The sequence below is a fragment of the Nestor notabilis genome, unplaced genomic scaffold (assembly GCF_000696875.1).
Source record: "Nestor notabilis isolate BGI_N333 unplaced genomic scaffold, ASM69687v1 scaffold7752, whole genome shotgun sequence".
NCBI lineage: Eukaryota > Metazoa > Chordata > Aves > Psittaciformes > Psittacidae > Nestor > Nestor notabilis.
The window spans coordinates 2,532-21,634 of NW_009917922.1; the positions used below are offsets into that span (position 1 = coordinate 2,532).

The window sequence follows — 19,103 nt, forward strand, 5'->3', positions numbered from 1 at the left end:
AAACTATCAGGACTTGAGCAGAGTATTCTCTCATTTGCACTCCATCCAAGCATATAAAACAGCTCTGGCAAATGCAAACTGTTTCCATTTTTTGTGTCCCTGTGATGTACTGTACTTACCAAAATATGGTTCATTTGGGCATCCTTTCAAGCGCACCCCCTTGTGAGTGCATTCAATCAAAAAATGCCTTACGAGTTCATTTGACAAATCTCCAACTGTGTTGAAAAAAAGAAAAGAAGGCTCATGAAGAGAAGCAATGAAGAGACAAGAGTCTCACAAATTAGCAGGTCTTTGTGAAGCAGTTTTCCACATTACCACCAAATGTTTTATATACAACATACAAAGAATACATTAGACCTGCTTGGCTGCAAGGTTACAAGCTGTAGTAAAAAGGCCATTTTGCAAAAAACAAACAAGCAAATAGCTCACTTTAGACAACCAGAGGAAAAGGTTTAGTAACCGTAAGTGAATGACAGCCAAATACACACTGGTTTCCAAGCAGGGTCCCAACTACAGACAGGAACAGAAATTTGGAAATCTAATGGTTAGAAATTTGCATCAGAATTCCCTGCAGAATTTCTAACCATTGGAAGAACTTGTATCCAATGTGACAAGTCAAAGTGTGACAAAATGCTCAGATTTCTAGTGATGGTTTTGCTGACACAACTTTTCCAGATGAAAACTACAGGCGACTGAGCTACACCAAGGTAATGATGCCAAGTCTCTCAGTGAAGTTTAAAAATGTTTGCAATTTTACACTGTCTTTGCTCCTGAAAACAAATACATGGAATCCTCAGGTTTCACCAGGTTTTTGAAGACAGTTTTTCTCTCTCATTTATTGCCCTAGACAAATCAAAATGGTTAAGTTGGATGTAATGAGGAGGTTCAAAGTTCAAGAGACACAGAAAAGTTCCCTTGAGCTTTAACATTCTTTTAATCATACATATGCACACATATAATTAAGAAAACTTCATTACTCCTTGAAAGGCTGGTTCACAGTATTTCACACCTAACTACAAACTGAATCTCTCTCCAAGTAATTTAATGTTATTTCATAGCAATGGGACAAAATTACCCAACCATTCAGACCTTAACAAAAGAGCAACAACACACAAAAGCTCCTTTTAACTGTCAACCACAGTCAACGAAACACATGACATCAGGGGTTGACTTTCAAGCTAATACAGACGAACACATTAATCTGGACAGCAGAAACTTCTATGCAAGCAAATATTGCAAAGACCACCTTCTCAAACAGTTTACTGTTAACTGTTATGCTTTCGGAATATTAAAACTAAATTACTACAGGGGTATGTGGGAAGGGGAAGCCTGGAACAAGAAAATCTGCAGGAAACTGAACAAATTTGTGCCTTCTAGGATGAAACAGTGGGAATCAAAAGAGCTAAATATCACAGAGCAAGAAGTGAAAGAATGCTACATCTCCGCTAAGTTTTCTCTTACTTCTACTTGTCTGTGGCACAACTAACACAAACTGGCTTTTTAAGACTAGTAGAGTTTGAACTTTCATATGTTCTGGACTTCATTGGTCTGATGATAAATCTAAAATCACCTACAGCCACTCTCCATTTACATCCTTGTTGTTGCTGTCACTGCCCCTGTGCACCCATCATGGTTTAAGCCACAATATTTCATTAGGACATTGCAGTGGTTCTGCTGACGCTTCTTGGCAATAAAAAGAAGGATTACATGGCAAATTTGTGTTAGAAATTGTCTCAAGATACCAGATTAAGCGTATAGAACTTGAATAATACTTTCTGTATGTTTTCCTCATTTTACCTTTCACAACGATCAGATACAGTTATATATGGAGGCACTGGTGCTGGGAGAGTAGGTGTATTTAATCATTCCTTTAAAAAAAACTATGATCTTTCCTTAGGGAATGTAGAACTGTCTCAAAACAAAACCTCAACGCCAAAAATATTAAACCTTCCAGCAAAGCTAAAGCTTTACATAGTGGTATGTGGATCAAAGGCAGATTTCTGATTGCCTGGGAGGACCCATGGTTTTCTATTAGTTTGTTAAGGTACAGCTACAATGAACATACATTTACAAGCCATGGTGAAACTATAAAGTACAACAGACAGCTTATCCAATCTCATTTAACAAGGTACCAAATGGAGCCTGTAATTCAAGTTGCATTTACTAGAAGAGGGGAGATTCCTTCAGGTTATTTTACCCTAGTATGTAAGAACTTCCTAGTATGTGTGGCTTGTTAAATAATATATAGAAGGGCATGGAGTACCTTTCTTGTTTAACTGCAGCACAGAAGGAGGTGGTGTAGCAACTTTCATTGCTAGCCCATAGGCTCCCCGGAAGGAATGACTGTCTCGAACGATGAATGAGCCAGGTTCCTTGTCCTTGAGAACAGCAATGGCTGCAGGGATTCCGGGAAAGAGAGAGAAAAACAGTTTCAGAACAATGCACACACCCAGAAAGTAAAGAAGTGAAAATCTGTAATTAATAGGAGACTACGGGAAGTGAGATCCTCTTCTCTGCCCCACTGCTGTAGAAGGTAATACAGTCAAGCGTATTTGGTGGATATGAGTGGAAACATCTTGTGCAAATCTCATAGGTACTTGTTTCAAGAGAAGTCTGAAATATAGATCCCAGCTCATTTTTAAACTGAGAAGGACATGCAGGTCCTATCAGGATTCCTACAACCAGTGCGAGAGCAAGCTGATTCCTGCTTACATTTTGTCACCTTGTTAGAAGCATGACAGAGAGCACACTCTCATTCCCAGGCTGACTACACAGCACTGTTTTGATTTCCCTATGAAGCTTCACCATATGGAGCAGATGTGTTTTCATCCACCACTGAGCTTCTGTTCCTACTAAGCAGTCTCACTCCCTTACTGGTTTTTAAGCAAGGGAAATGTAAGAGAATATTTACTCTTTGACCGTCCAAGCATTGAAATATTTGACATCTGTATTCTGTGAGGTCTGCTGGAAGTGTGAGATGAAGTCCTCCCCAGGAGGAACCATTTGCAGGGAAACTGCTCCTGCTTTGCATGAGTCTGCTGTAGAGTTTGAAATTGAGCAGCCCAAAATGTTAAACTCAAAAGGTTCATCCAATGATCGATCTTAATTAGCTGTCAGATGGTGAAGAAAACAACCATTTTCACAATCACAGAATGAAAGAATGGTTTGGTTTGGAAAGGACCACAAACTCATTCAGTTCCAACACCCCACCATGGGCAGGGACACCTCACACTAGACCATGTCGCCCAAGGCTCTGTCCTACCTGGCCTTGAACACTGCCAGGGATGGGGCAGCCACAGCTTCCCTGGGCACCCTGTGCCAGCGCCTCAGCACCCTCACAGGGTAGAACTTCTGCCTTATATCCAACCTGAACTTCCCCTGTTTCAGCTTAAACTCATCACACTCCTTGTCCTATCATATCATTACAGTCCCTGATGAAGAGTCTCCAGCATCCTCTCCAGCATTCTTGCAGGACAATAACCTGCCATGTGTTGAGAGGAGGAAGATGAGTATGGAAAACCCCGCAATTCAGAAGCACTCACGCAACCCTTCTAAATCTACAGGGGACAGTAATCACTGGCACACGAGCAGTCCATTTAGCACAGAAAAAAAGGACAAGTGCTCCCCCTCCTCAGCAACAGGATCTTAAAAACACTTTTTAAAACGATTTTTACTTGGCAGGGTGAAAAGATGCATCCTAAAAGGCTGGGAAGATTCTCTTATCATGTGTTCAAGCAGCTAGGTTTAAAATTCCTTTATGATCTACTCCCCTCCCTGGACTCGCATCAAACCAGGACATTTTCTTTGCATGTTTAAAGTTCTCATTATGGGTGGAGGAGCAGACACAAGGAAGGGCACTGGAGTTAAAGGACCAAAACCCATCATTCAAAGGAGAATTAATTATCTGTTTTCTATGATCTTTATTCCCCTGAACTCAAATCTACCACTACGCTGTAAGAGGCATCCTCACCATTTGAGAAACTATGAACTAGAGAGAGCAATTCATTATTTGACAGTAGCTGAAGCTCACACTATTTTGGCTTAGCATGGACTCCCTTCCCAATGCAGAACTGCTATTTTTACTTTCTGACAACCACATTTTAAGAATCCCAGTTGAAATCCTGCTATAACTCATTAAACAGAATTCAATATAGCTGAATATTACAATACAGACACAAGGACCATCAGACCAATTGCATTTGCAAAGCACCCAGCATGCTTTACTTACACACTATTGCATGGGCAAGGTGTAAGTTTGTATGTATATATTCTCACATACATAGTAACAGCTTTCTCTATCTCGTTCAGTAATACATCTACATATAGATGTACTATATCTGTATGTACATCTTAAAGATGTTGTTGCATGGGGGTGTTAGTTAGTGACCTTTAAGAAATAATGTATGTCACTTGCAGCTGGCAGTGAAATTCAGGCTATTGGTAGATGACGATGCCTTTATGGTGACTTCCGGCTAATGAATTCTTCTCTGATATCTAGCATCTCTCAACCTATTATCTGTTCAGGGAAACACACATGGCTGGGATCATGCCAGAGCAGCACACTTGTACTCAAAACATTTCTGAGAGCAGTTCAGTATTCCCACACACATATCTGCCATTCCAAAACCTGGAGCTTTCCAGTGAAGTACATTTGCAGCAGCTACCACAGGAAAATTTAAATTCCTTTGCAGTTCATTCCATTAGGCTAAGAATTTGTCTGGTCAACTGAATATTGTTTAGAGACTACTTGACTGCCCTGCACTCTTAAATTCAGCCTTTGGACAAAAGAAATGAAGTGAGGCTGCCTGTGGCCCTTCTGGGCTTTGTATTTCTTCTGGTATTTTTTTTTCAACATCAGGTATGCAACAAAACAGCTCAAACAGAATTCTCTGAGTAGCCTTTCTGTGAATGGATATGCCCAAACATGTGTAGTCGATATACCTTGTTCTCTTGAAATATCTGGCTTATACCAGAACTTGGATGTGTCCTGGACAAATTTTACAGTCACGTGTTTATCAGTTGTGTTTTCTGTGAAATAAAAAGGAAAAAAATGGTCAAGACATTGTTTAAACACAAAAGTGTTTTTTACTCTTCTTTCCAACTTCCAATCACCTTCATTATTCAAATCACTTGTGATTAGAAGGACAATTCAGAAGAACTCTGGACTGATTTAGAACCAGCAAGTATCATACTGTACACTAAGATTCTGAAAGCATTCTTGGAAGTTTCATTTTGTAAAACCCATAAAACCTTAAAAACTCTTCCATTTGTAAAGCTGTATTAAATACAAACTTCTCAGGGTGAGTACACATCTACATTTTTAACTATTCTGACACAAGTCTAGGAGAGTGCAGAGAAGCCAGCCCTTATTAAAAGAAGTTGGACTCCACACTGCTTGCTTGTAGTTTGGCAGTTCAAGAGGCAAGCTGCCCTTGGCTGACATCTAGACAAGTGCAGAAAGAATTCTGCAGCCTTGGTCTGAGAAATACATCCAAACCCACTGAGATGGTGCCATCTACTGCAAATACTGAAGCCCTCTGGGCCATTTTCATTTCATTGCTCCCCATCCCCACTTTTAAAATCCCCTAAATGCTTCTTTTAAATTCGTATAAAATCTAATGCAATCTGCATTTCTATGATGCATAAACCTACCTGGCACTGGGGAAGTGCTTAACATTTTTGAGAAATCTGGGAGGACATTTGGGAAGGGGATACTGATTGTGCTCCCACTGTGGGGGCTAGAGAAGCCACTTGAAGAAGGGGACACGGAGGCAAAGGAGCGGTCTCCTTCAGAGGACCTCTTTTTTTCTGGAAGAGGTGGTTGAGCATGAAGATTCCCTGCATGGTGCTGCTGGACTGCGTTGTTCTGGCTATTGAGTCCAGAGGCCACTGTAATAAAGTTTTGTGTCAAAACACCATTGTCCTCAGCACTTGCCACTGATGAGCTGACAGCTTTAGGAGACATGCTAGTATTGGCTATGAAAGCAGCTTGTTTCTCCTCTGGGGGGGAACTACTGCCCCTGCTGCCCCCACTGCAGCTCAGGTAGGCCCGGGCACTGCTGCTGACTGCAGGTTCTTCCTGTGGCTCTGCTGGTGAGTTCTCCAGGTTGCTCAGGGTCACAACTTGCAGTCCTGGACTTTGAAAATGAGACAAGAGGGAGACATCTTGCACGACATTGGAAAATTCAGAGGGCACAAGGTAACCTCCTGGTGGCCTGCTGTTTCCCATTGACAGCTGGAGCGAGGGGGAAGCTTTAGGGCTGCTTTCAAGCCAGGGACGTTCTGCTGCAGAAGAGCTATAGAAAAAAGAAAAAAAAAGCCCAAAACTGAACACAAAAAAGAAACCAACAGTCAAATCATTCCCTTAAAGTGTCACTGTACAATCCATACTGCAGCAGCGATCACTGAAAGCAAGGGATCACCTCACCCAGGGCCATTCCTGAGGGTGTTCTTTGACACATGCTGGACCTGGTGATGCAGCTGGATCAAGGGATTCCAGTCCCACCCTGATCACTCATTACTTCAAGTGTAAGTCATTACTTTCTGCCTCATGTCACCTTCCATCTAGCCATGCTGATGGGGGGCAGAAGAAATGGGGAGAAGGTGGGGGGAAGAAGGGAAAAGAGGTGACATGAGATATATAAAAACGAAAGGATTTTTCATTTAAAGGGAATTGTGGAAATGGATACCAGTAGATTTGAACAGATCAAAGTAGAAGGGAAACAAACAGAAGAAATCATTGCAAGAAAAAACCCAGAGCTGCAGCTATCTGCTAGATTAAATGAAAAATGACAGAAAGAAAATGCTTAGAAAGGAACAACATTTTCTAGATAAAGCTTGAAGAAGGAATGTAAACTTGATAAGACTCCATTGCCCAATAAGCTTTTAATTCATATCCACTTATAATGAATGTTACATTGCCTCCTCTGCCTCTGAAAATACTAACATATTTTGTTCAGTCTTATGATTCACATTCATAATCACAAAAACATTCTTGCACAGTCCAAGTACTGCCTGAAATCAATTAGATGTGATAAATACAAGATTAATAGGTATCAGCATACTTGAACCCCTCACTGAGAGTCTGACACACCAACCAACAACATTCCAAATACTGCGAAAAAGGAGCCAATGATCCAAGAACCAGAATAGGATAATTAGCCACAAAGGAATGTTGTTGCAGTGTGATAGAGAAGGCTAAACAGCTGTAACATAACACCTCATCTAGTAAGTAAATACAGTGTGTAGCTAAGGACCAACCATCCATTCTCACGTTCTTCTGAGCCCTCTAACAGTAACCTGGGACTCCTTGTTTGCTTGCTGTGATTCCTGCTATTTGTCATCTTATTCTGTAACCTCCTTGGGACAAGAATTGTGTTCTAAATTTATACTATTCAGGCTCTGGTCCAGAGCCCTACATGTTTACCATAATACAAATATGAAATAATAAAACCTCTCAGCCTGCTGGGCAGTCAAGAGGGAGTCAGCTCTTCACTACCAAAACCAAATCCTGACATTTTATTGACTAGAAACACTGCAGGTACTGCAGTGAGGAGAGTGCTCTCTCTGCCATATACAACTTATTCCAATGTGAAATATCATGAAACACTTTTCAGTAAAGCATTAGAGAAGTTGGTTAAGCACACAGGGAAATATGTATGAGCTTGTACTAGCACACAGTAAAGTAACTGAGCTATAAATTCCTATTTATTTTTGTATTCCTATTTATCTTCAAAGCTAACTATATCCCTGCTATACAAATAACATCTGTATATGTGGTGAACTCCTGCTGGTGGACATCATCATTAAACATAACAACCAAACTCAAAGACCTTGCACAAATCTGCTGCAAGCATAACATCCTGGCTGGAAACTAGTTATAAGAACTGAACAGTAAGGTAGGAGAATCTTTTCCTACCTTTCTGCCCCTGTGATAGGGCTGTTACTTGAAACAGTACACGAAGATGCAAAACAGTGCTGAAAGGAGGGATCCGTCTGCATGTTAGCCCTCAGCAAGGCCGGGTTAGTGCCCACAGTGCTGTCAGACATCACCAGAGAGTGGTTAATGGCTTCTGTGTAACTTCGAGATTCTGCAGCAAAGGAAACAAAGTGTAAGGCAAGTGAAAAAACAAGTCACATTTCGATGGTCCTTGTACTGACAAAAATGTTTATAAAACAATCTGCTTTGCTTTAATAGGACCATAAAGAAGAGTTTTTATTTGTTTGAGCAGTAACATTTTATTTCACAACATGATGTTGATTGCCGAAGCTATCTAGCAAGACAAATGGCAGAGGGAGTAACAATTCCAGCATTGCACCACTCAAACTGTTTGGTCAGTTTTCCAGGGTACGTTCTCTAGCCCTAAATGAAAACAGTCCTGTCTGTTCCAAGCTGTTTCGCATTCCGCAAGCCACAGTGTTGATCAGGTATATCTAGTCAAGTGTCCTATGTGACTACACACACCGTCAGTGTGCACTTAAACACCAAGTGACAGAAACTGGCATATTAATTCAGCCCACTGCTGAATGGGGCAGGGGACCTGAAGGAAAATGACACACCGAAGTACTCAACCAAACCTTTTTCACTTCAGTCTTTACCAGTAAGACAAGCCTTTAGGAATCTCAAACCCCTGAGACCACAGGAAAAATGTGGCTCAAGGAAGACTTACCCTCAGTGGAGGAGGACCAAACAAAGGAGCACTTAAACAAACTGGACACACCTAAGTCACAGAATCACAGACTGGTTTGGGTGGGAAAGGACTTCAAAGCTCTTCTAGTTCCAACCCCCTACAATGAGCAGGGACACCTTCCACTAGACCAAGTTGCCCACAACCACATCCAGCCTGGCCTGAATGTCTTCAGGGAAGGGGCATCCACCACCTCTCTGGGCAACCTGTGCCAGTGTTTTACCACCCTCACTGTACAGAATTTCTTCCTCACATCCAGCCTGAATCTCCCTCTTTTAGTTTAAATCCATCACCCCCGGTCCTGTCTCAACAGGCCCTGCTAAAAAGTCTCACCCCATCTTTCTTATAGGCCCATTCTAAGGACTGAAAGGCCTCAGTATGTCCTTTGGGGCCTGACAGGCTGCACATACAAGAGCTGAGGGAGGTGGCTGATACCATCGCAAGGCCTCTCTTGATAACTGGGCTTTATACAAGAACAGTTGAATCCCTTCTTCATGGGTGTATTTTAATAACCAGCCAAGCTCCAGTGAGGGTTATATTTAGTTATTGTGTCTAAAGTAATCCAACACCTATTCACATAAGCCCAGCTTTAACAGCACTGTTTTCTACAATTCCAGTCCTACAAAGAGTTAAGATTGTGCTAATCCATCTTTCCCATAAGGAAATCTTTCTAATGTAAAAAGGAGGAAGGTTCTCACTATTTCTGTAAGCAACACTGAAACAAGTGTAAATAAATCTTCTTTTTCCTTCAATTCATGGTAGAGCCTGGCTCTACTATTATTTGAATGGGGGTGCAAGGTACTTAGAAGAAATGCCTGAGATAAGAAAAACTGCAAATCAGTGTCCTGACTGCAAACCATTCAAATTCCTCACATAGCATACATACTGTACAGAGCAAACATTTAACTGGGTGAGGGAAACAGAAAACTGCAGCACTTTTATCTTTACCCATTAATTTAACCACAGCCACGCCAGCCATAAAAGTGAAATTTAAGGAAATACTGCAGAAATGTGTGTGGTGTGGAAAAACTAGAGAAATCTCTGCCTAATAGATCAGATATATTACAGTCATTCTCATACTGGTGCAAACAGTCAGAAAAAGCCGGCTGCATGAACCCATGATTTAGGCCATATTCCTGCTAAAAATTTTACAAGTATTACAAAGATTGACCGTTTACCCAAGTATTATAAAGACTGATGCTAAGCCTTGAGCTATGATTTTAATACATAATAATGTCTTAACTATTATCTGAGAAATAAAAAGATTCATTGAAGGTGAGTTGGCCAAACTGATGTTGTACATCTGAAGACTACTAGAGCCCCCCAGACAGCAGGCTAAGAGCAGATGAACTTACTGATAGCAGCACCTGTAAGACAAACTATCATTAATGCAGCAGACATCTCATCTCATCTCTGCACATGAACCTGAAGATGCTTCCCAATTATACTGCAGGTTGAGGTGACTCTGCTATTGCATGGGAGAGGTTAATGTCTAACCATTCTATGATTCCCTACAGGCACTGGGAATTATGATCACAGGCTTAACTCCATATGCTTGCTTGGTTTTGTGCCCCTGATACCAGGCCATACTGGTGAGTCACTACACTCCAGTTACTAAGAACCTGGGGGAAGGGTGGGCAGTGGCACTCCTTCTGAAATAGCTTAAAATCTTCTCGCAATCTAATGTGATCTCAGCTACGTGCTTAGGAGTTAATCTGAAGCATTCATACGGCAAAGTCCACTCCTTCTCCCAGCAATAACAGCAGTTGCTTGAAGAGATGGACCAAGACTTGATTTCTCCCTGTTTCAGGCCTTGGACTGTTGCTGTTACCTTCAGAGCACTGATTGTTGCATGGTGCCACACTCAGAGATGCAGCATTTCTTTTTATACTCCATTTTCACAGGTGTAAAATATTAAACTAACAGTAAAAAGCTACTGGCAGCCAGGAGTGTAATGTGTGGAAAGAATGCAAACTTCATACAGCTCTTCCCAGGCTGTACAAGTCTATCTGAAAGGCACTTCCCCATGAAAGCAGCTTTGTATTTCATTTGAAAACAAGCTTGCTCAATATGTCAGCTATGCCTCCGTTGTCTGATGCAGAATCCACACTCACCGGTCAGCTCTTAACCCTTTATCTCATGGAATCACTAACTCAGTGCAATCCCACAGCTTCAGCAGTGTTTCTGTATGCATGGTACAGACTCCCCTGGCATGTTTGATGCAAAGCATCAGTCCTTCTTGCTGCAGGTCCCTTCTAAATCTATGCCATTATCTCTATGAGAATGTTGACAGTGTATAAGTGAAGCTCTCTACTTGAAGAAGTGACATGGCAAAACTAGGATCATTCATGTTCATGACTCTTCATGCACTCAGGTCAGATCTGTGTATCTTTTCACTGATCATCCATTTTACAGGCAGAACCTAAGAGATTAATTGGACTCTTTGAATCATACACTACAGAAAAGTGACTTTCAGGAAGAAAACAAATACTATTGTGCCCCCATGCAAGGCAGAAAAATATCCAGCTTGTTCTTCTACTGTTCCGCTTGGCAGTAAAGGGCAAATACTTGTGAAAGTGGCAAGCTTCTTTCAGTTGTAGGCACAAACTGGATGTGTGTAGGACACGGATGTATAATATAAGAAGTTATAGATTAACCTGTATTTTAATCCACTAAATCTGTTAAAAATGAAAAAATCCACCACCCCACACCACCCCCCAGAGTGGCTTAACCCATGCCATGGTCCAGATAAAAGACATGTAAAAACCTTTCTTTTCCTCTTTCTTGTAGCAGTTGAAGGGCAAAATCACCTCACAGCTTTGGAGACAATGGTCCAACAATGGCAGGGAAGGGAAAGAAGCAGCCATTCCACCATCATACCTTGTATTTTAGCAGCTTCTAACGCATTCCCATCTTTGTAGCTCTTTTTCTGAGAAGCTGATAGCTAACCTGCATTGCATGAGGTTGAAAACTCCAGTCCTCAGTTACATTTGGGGGGGAAGAGAACTCTTAAGTCACTGTTCCACTCCCAAAACCCTGAGCTGACCACCCCTGACTTACCTCAGGACAGCCTAAAAGCTGAATGGACACCGAAAAGCACATTGCTCTAAAGCAGCCAAAGTAACCAAGCCACTGCCAGCCCTGAATAGCAGCAGAAGGTTAAGAAACTTTGTGCAATTTCACAGACTGTTTTGTGACCCATCCTTTGGTGGCCACAGCCTAACAGAAGTCTTGCAAGAAGCTTCAGATATGGCTATGAAACATTCCATGTATCAACACTCTGATTCACAGGTCCCTCTGCTACTGCAGAGGCACATAGTACTCCCAGCATTCCCAAAAAACTCCATGGCACTTCACAGCTTGGCATCCAGCTGGCTCCAACTACCATTTAGACTACCAGTGTAAACTCCACACAGCGCTAAGCTGTTCACCTCTCTTCCCATATCCAGGGAACTGTAAGAGTTCCTATGACAATAGTCTCTGCTGTTACAACTTTACTTTATCCAGGAGACCAAGGGTCAAAAGATGGCCACACCCCTTTCCAATATTAAAATCTTATTACTCATTAAGCAAGTTATTCTGCCATTCACCTGAATGTCTTGCAGAAGATGAAGGCTCAACTCAGCTCTGAGACGTTACACATGCAAGGAAAGGTAGAGCAAGGATCAGGGACAACCCCAGCCTTTAGTAGTATGAACAACCTATTTAGAGACACAGTGGACGGCTCCATGGCTTGAAGTGTGTCAGTAAGACAAAAAATACTGGATGAAGATCTTAGGCACATTTTATAAACGAGGTTTGTTTAGATATGTTTCTTTCCAAACCTTAAAAGCTACAAGAGGAAAAAAGTGGAGAAAGCTTTATCAGAGAAACAATCAACGAAAGCAAAAACACCACCGAAGTACAGAGCAGGCACGATCTTACTTCTTCTAAGTCATTTTGGCAATATTTCAGCAAAGGAAATGTGAATGGAACGATCAGCTGGAAAGTCACAGTTCAAAGGAAACACTGGAGCAAGGAAAAGAACTTCAGTGGAAGAGAGGTACTGACATGCAACATCCAGTGACAGCTAATTGGAGTGGATGAAGTGAAAAGGAGCACACAATTCCAACTGCACAGTGTGAGTATGGACTAGTGCTACTATGGAGAGCCAAAAACCCTGGAAAAAGTGAACTCATGACAAAAGGATTTGGCTCCCTTGAAAAAGAGTCCCTCCAGCAGCCGACAGAGTGCTAACAACAGAATTGGCACTGGTGAAGCTCCTTCACAACCTCTACAGAGCTCACAGGAAAGGTCAGAGTTAACATCCCTGCACATGGAGAAAGGAGACAGCAAGTCTCTTGAACCAGTTCACAAACTGACACCTTTTCAAGTCCTTGGCACTGCAAGGTTCTTATGGAGCAGCCATATTCACTTTCTCCTCTCTCTCCTGCTTTTCCAAAAGCTCAGGTGCCAGAATTAGTGAGACTGAGATAATGCCAAAACTCTTTTGCTTTCAAGTCTGCAACTGTGACCTTTTACACTTGCTATATTCTGCTTTCAATTTCACAAAAATACAGTGATCAGAATTATTCCCTTCCATGAAACCCACAAACTTTGGCCCCACTGTACCTTCCTTTCCATAGGATATATGCAACAAACAATCCTCAAGATCTTATCTTTATAATTTCAGCTGCAAAGGGAATGACTTTATTACTTCTTTTGCACAGTATATGCTATCCTTTTTCCAGCACAAGTTGTTCCATCTCTCATTCAGGGCTAAATCCCCCAAGCTGTTGCTGCTAGCCAGCTTCCACCATTACTTCTTAAGTGTTTCAAACAAAGAGCTCTGAGAACATTTCATTTACTATATTATTGTTTCTTTTGGTGGAGAAGAGTTAAAACACAACTAAGCTGACCTAAGCCACACACACTGAAAGCAAAACCCCAAACTACCCCAGGCAGCAACAAAACGCCTTCCTGCTCATTGTCCCCCAAAAAGAAGTTCTTCATCAGGGACTATAGTGATAGGACAAGGGGTGATGGGTTCAAACCGAAACAGGGGAAGTTCACGTTGGATCAAAGGCAGAAGTTCTTCCCTGTGAGGGTGCTGAGGCATTGGCACAGGGTGCCCAGAGATGCTGTGGCTGCCTCATCCCTGGCAGCGTTCAAGGCCAGATTGGACAAAGGGGTTTGGAGCAACCTGCTCTAGTGTGAGGTGTCCCTGCCCATGGCAGGGGGTAGGAACTGGATCAGCTTTAAGGTCCTTTCCAAACCAAACCATTCTATGATTCTATGCTCGTCACATTTCTGATAGGATAGATTTGGAGGGTTTATAGTTTAGAAAACAAGTAACCTGTTGAGAAGTTTCTGAATAACAACTTGTAGCCTGAGATAACCACTGTTATTGTTGCCTTACTTATGTTCCAGCAAGCTCTCTCCAAAACCTGCAGCAACCAAACGCTGAATCAGCACATTTTCCCCACTGTAGTCACCACGCTGTATGAAGTCTCCACTACCACAGAGGAGCTCTAAGGGCACATGAAAATCTGCAACATATTCTACGAGTACATTTTAAAAACAAACTGGATTTTATACTGAAGATTAGTCAGGTATTTTACTGGCTATAGCCACAGAAATCCCGCTTTCCCCAGTATTTCTTCAAAACTCTTATTTATTTAGAAAAAATTAATAATCCTAAAATACTAACACAGTTTTTATCCTCATGTTTTTTGCTTTATAGTTCACCTAAAGATAGCAAAACCAAAGGCAGAACAACTAGACTATGAAGACCACATTTTGCTCAGATTAATCCTCCCTCACACAACTGCATATTATCAATTCACAAGAAAATTGGAAATCCACCTTTTTTCATTTTCTTAAGAAAAGCTGAGAACTCTTTTCCAGCCTGATACCCACTGCAGCTCCTGACCTTTTCAGCAGGGCACGCACCATGCTTTGGAGATGACTGGTCTAATGCACTGACAAGAAAAAAAGGGCATGCAGTCAAGGGATAAAAAGAGGAGGTTTTAGTTGAGGGGGTGTTGTTTTTTCTGTTGTTTATATTTTTATTTATCTGTTTTTAATGGATGGAACAGGAGCAGTTTCTCTGCTGGCCTGGAATCTGCTGGGGTTTATGCACATCCATAACATCTTCTTCACAACTGCCTGTGTTATTTCAGGAGGAGACGTGTCATGAGCCAAGATCATGCACTTTCACAGAGGCACCCGCAGTTCACCCACTTTGCCAAACTCACCAAGAGCAAACAGATACAACAGGGTCTTCTTCAAGCTTGTCAAGGAAAAGGCAAAGTTACTAATGCTTGGAGATGCTGTTAATGCCTGTTTGGATCAACTCTCTGCAAGTAACCAAATGAGCCAGGTTGAACCTGGAGAAGCTATGAAGATGGTGGCTCTACCATCCACATACTAACCTCTCTGCAACTCAAAGGTCAGCTTCAGTTGCTTCATTAAACAGCACTGAGAAGGATCTCAGTGGAATATGTATTATGTGCTTGGCTCTTACAGAAAACACAACAGTGTGGTGGTTGACAACCTGAGAAATAAACCAGCAAATTTGGAGAGGTGGAAAAGTATTTCTCAGTGACATTTATTTGGTGGCAGAAATAACACATTTAACAGAACACAAACTGTTAGTAATTAAAGCTCAGCCCCGCTGCAGGACTGAAGGCTTCCAACTTCATGCGATTATTTATTGTGTGCATTTAGAAAGTATTCACTGTGCTTTGGGAACCTTTCAGATGTATTTATTTAGAATAATAAAAAAGTCCATTCTTGCCTTATGCCTGAAGAGGGCTGTAAATCATCCCCATTTTCCCCCAAGGAACTACTCTTGGCACAGCAGCCACCCCCAGCAAGCCCTGGGTGAGCCAGGCTGGTGCTCTGCCACCTCCACGGGAGATGGTGGCCTGCTGGCAAGATGCATGGCAACAACTGGGTGCACACTGGGACATTCCTGTGTTCCAGCAGCTTCCAGCTCCCATAACAGCCCACAGAGGCCTCTGTCAGTAACAAACAAACGCAGGCTCTGAAGCTATGCCAGGGGTCAGCTTATCTCCAGGCAACCCTAGGATCAGGGAATTAACTGCACTTACCCTCTGCCACTGTCTGCACAGGGATAAGTATCAAAAGGATGATTTACCAGACCACGTTTTCCCCCACCCATGGTCCCTGTCCTCACGATCTCACTATCAAACTTCTTTTCTATTGCAGAAATAGCTTTTCCCTTGACAGACCCTTCCACCAATTTTCAGATGCTTGATGTCATACATCCGTTCAAAAATACCAAAATATAAATAACTCGTATTTGCCGAACACAAGTTGCAATTCAGCATCTTAAAAGCAGTAAAATTCTTATCACACCTTTCTGAAGCCCCTTTTTATACTCATTTGTTTTATTTTCCCAAATAGTACTAGGGGAAAGAAGAAAAGAAACTTCCCCAGGGACTAAAGCAATCAGTTGCACATGTCTTCTCATGTATTTTAAAAGGTCTTGCAGATGCTCTGCTATTGACTTTAAGCATAGTTTTGCTGCCTTAGGAATGCAAATCAGCTGCGGAGGCATGTCCTCAAGCCATCCGGGTCACATGCAAACAAAAAATGTGACATTTATCAAACCCCTCTTAAAGAGAGCACCACAGTCAGTCCATAACACAGAAACAAGAGCACTGCATTCTGCCTTGAAGTACAGCAGATCATGGTACATGAACAGATCATGACACAGTGATGAACCAAACCAGATCCAACAAAACCACCAGAATATAATGATTAACATGCCAGCACTAAGTTTGCACAGCAAATTAGTTTAGTCCAGTGGCTTTAGACACAGCCAGTTCCATTCTTATCTTGGTTTATCTCCTAGTGGTGTTTCAGATATTCACATTGTGAATATGACAATTTTCATCAAACTGCAAAATTAAATTGCAATAGCTCTAGAAGAGAAAAAACCCACTAGGAATCAGAAGTGTACAAACTGATACCTTCAAAGATAAACAGCAATACTTCTTCAGGCAGAATGCCCTGAAAGACCTTTCAAGAAAGGAGAGTAAAACATCTGCCCTGTGCTTCCAAGTTCATTAGCTACTGAAACAGCTTGTGGTGTGGGAGATGCAGGTCCAGGTTGTCTGTGCTGAACTGAAAAATGCAACTCCTGTCTACTGAGAGACCCACTGCAAAGCCAGCACAAAGGCGGCAAAAGGAGAGGTACGGGGGGAAAACTGCAGCAAATACTGAGTGAATGATGAAGGGACTAAGCTTGAGGCTGACTTTCTGGCATGCCTGGAAAGCAAGCACCAAATGAAATTTTCAGTTTCATGGTATCTAAGGTGAATAAGAGGAAAAGAGATAGTTTGAACTCCCCTTTTCCTGTCTCAGTCCAGTTGCCTGGTGCCAGTAGGCACCAGAGAGGTCCAGGTATGCAGCTTTTGACATCTAAGGCGTACTTACCTAGCACAAAGAGTGGAAGCAATCAAACTGATGTCTGGACGTTCTAACACAAGTCTCACTTCGGTCCTGCTCTTCTACTGCCTTAATGTGCCCCTCTTCAACCTGTTCACTTTTCTGGAGCCACAAATGGCTGAACTCAGCTCACTGCAGCCTGAATACCAAAAGCCAGGGCTGCTTTTTAGTTTTGAAATAGCACATCTAAACAAGTTTTCATTTTAGAATCAGAAAGAGAACTGATTTTTCAGAAGCTGCTTTTAATCATCCGGAACTGAAACAGGTAAAACCAAGCTCAATTCAGTGTATCTTCAGTACCATGCCAAAGGATGAGAAGTGAAGCTACTAAAAGATTTCTTGGTCTGTCTCTTCAGGATTATTATTCAGTAACTGTTTAGGGTTGCAGTTCACACAAGCATCTGCTGCTACTGGCTTGCATTAACGCCAGAAGAATCAGGCTCTTTTAAGTATTCTGGTGCATCCTGCCCATGATACCATGCAATAGTTGGCTGCTCAAGGACTGTATTATATTTTGATGGGAAATTCAGATCTGGAGTAAGAAAATTTTACATGTAGTGCCTGAATTAGAAGAATTACCCTGCCAATGCTCGTGGCACAATACACTGTTTTTCTCATTAAGCAAGAAAGCAGGAAAACTATGTGATGTTCCTGGTTAAGGAAAGACTTATGTTTACAAAGTCAGTTCATTTTTCACGCTTTTGAAAGGAAACTTAATGCTGCAGTAACATTACCAGCAATTCCTCGGGGAAGGAAAAAGAATCAGCCTGGGCAAACTTACTGTACATAGTCAGCAATCACATATGTTCCAGGAAGGCTCCATTTCTTCAACTTTGAAAAAGAAACAAAACAAAAAGCCACCACCACACACTCAAAGAAGCATTAAGTCTTCCTCAGCAGAAAAATAACTTCCCAGAGCTCATGAACCCTGCCCCATGCCCTCTGTCACTCCATCAGCGACCACAGGAAAAAACCTCATACTGACAAATCTTGTCTGCAAAGCTTTTCGCTTTCTCTGTGGCCTCCAAACGTTACTACATACCCACACAAGGATAATTCTTCCCCCTACTTCTCTCCTTCAGCGTTTGCAGATCACATTTCACGGCCGCTGCGCGGTGCTCGGAACTCGGCCAGCGGAACGTAAGACCCGCAGAACGAGTTTTCAGGCCGAGGGAAACAGACAGCAAAGAGGGAGAGCAGGAAAGCAAGAACTTACCTATGGAGGCCATCATGACAGAAGGTCTCTCACAGAGCACGGGATGTGCAAGATCTTTGTTCCCTCCCGCAGAGCCGGTCACGCCGCTTATGGAGCGCAGCAGCCGGAGGCTTGGGAAAAGCCATTTCCCACATTTGCCAGCTCTAATACCATCCGCTCTCCCCCGCGGGTTCAAACTTCACTACAAAGAGGATTTCAGTGTCTGCGGCGAAAGTAAGCCAGGCTCCTGCTCTCAGTACAGCCACTCAGCTGAAAACAGCCCGAGTTCACTCCATCCAGGCGGAAAGTAACTCCACAGTTGTTGCTGGGCCAGCCCTGCCGCTGCTGCTCGCACAGACTGCCCACTTAGTGCATCCCGCTCCGCTGGCTCCACCTCGCTTGCTCTGACTTTGTTCTCCCCCAGCTCTCGCAGTGGCTCACGCCGCCTCCCGCACGCCCAGCGCCGCTCCCAGCGCATCCTCCTCAGCCAGGGCCGGGGGAGGCAGGGGCACCGCGGGGGCTCAGAGCTCAGGCGCTCTTGCTCCTGCACACACCGTTTGGTTCCATCTGTTTGTTTGATTGTTTTGTTTTGCTTTAAGCAGATGCCCAGTTCCCCCAGCACTTCACTGGACCTCACAGATTTCTTTCTTTCAGAGTGATGCAGGACACGGAACCAATATCAGTCAGATCCCAGAATCTCAGACTGGTTTGGATTGGAAGGGACCTTAAAACTCACTCAGTTCCCACCCCCCGCCACCGGCCGG

At 42.6% G+C, this 19,103-nt stretch overlaps 1 protein-coding gene across 1 annotated transcript in view; it reads right to left on the minus strand.

The window, feature by feature from the left end:
• LOC104401778 (tensin-3-like) overlaps positions 1–19,103 on the minus strand; it is a 78,606-nt gene that overhangs the window by 1,632 nt on the left and 57,871 nt on the right. Inside the window, 5 exon segments of the mRNA XM_010009466.1 lie at positions 120–215; positions 2,264–2,395; positions 4,942–5,028; positions 5,653–6,296; positions 7,919–8,090. Of these exon segments, the coding sequence (XP_010007768.1) occupies positions 120–215; positions 2,264–2,395; positions 4,942–5,028; positions 5,653–6,296; positions 7,919–8,090 (1,131 nt within the window).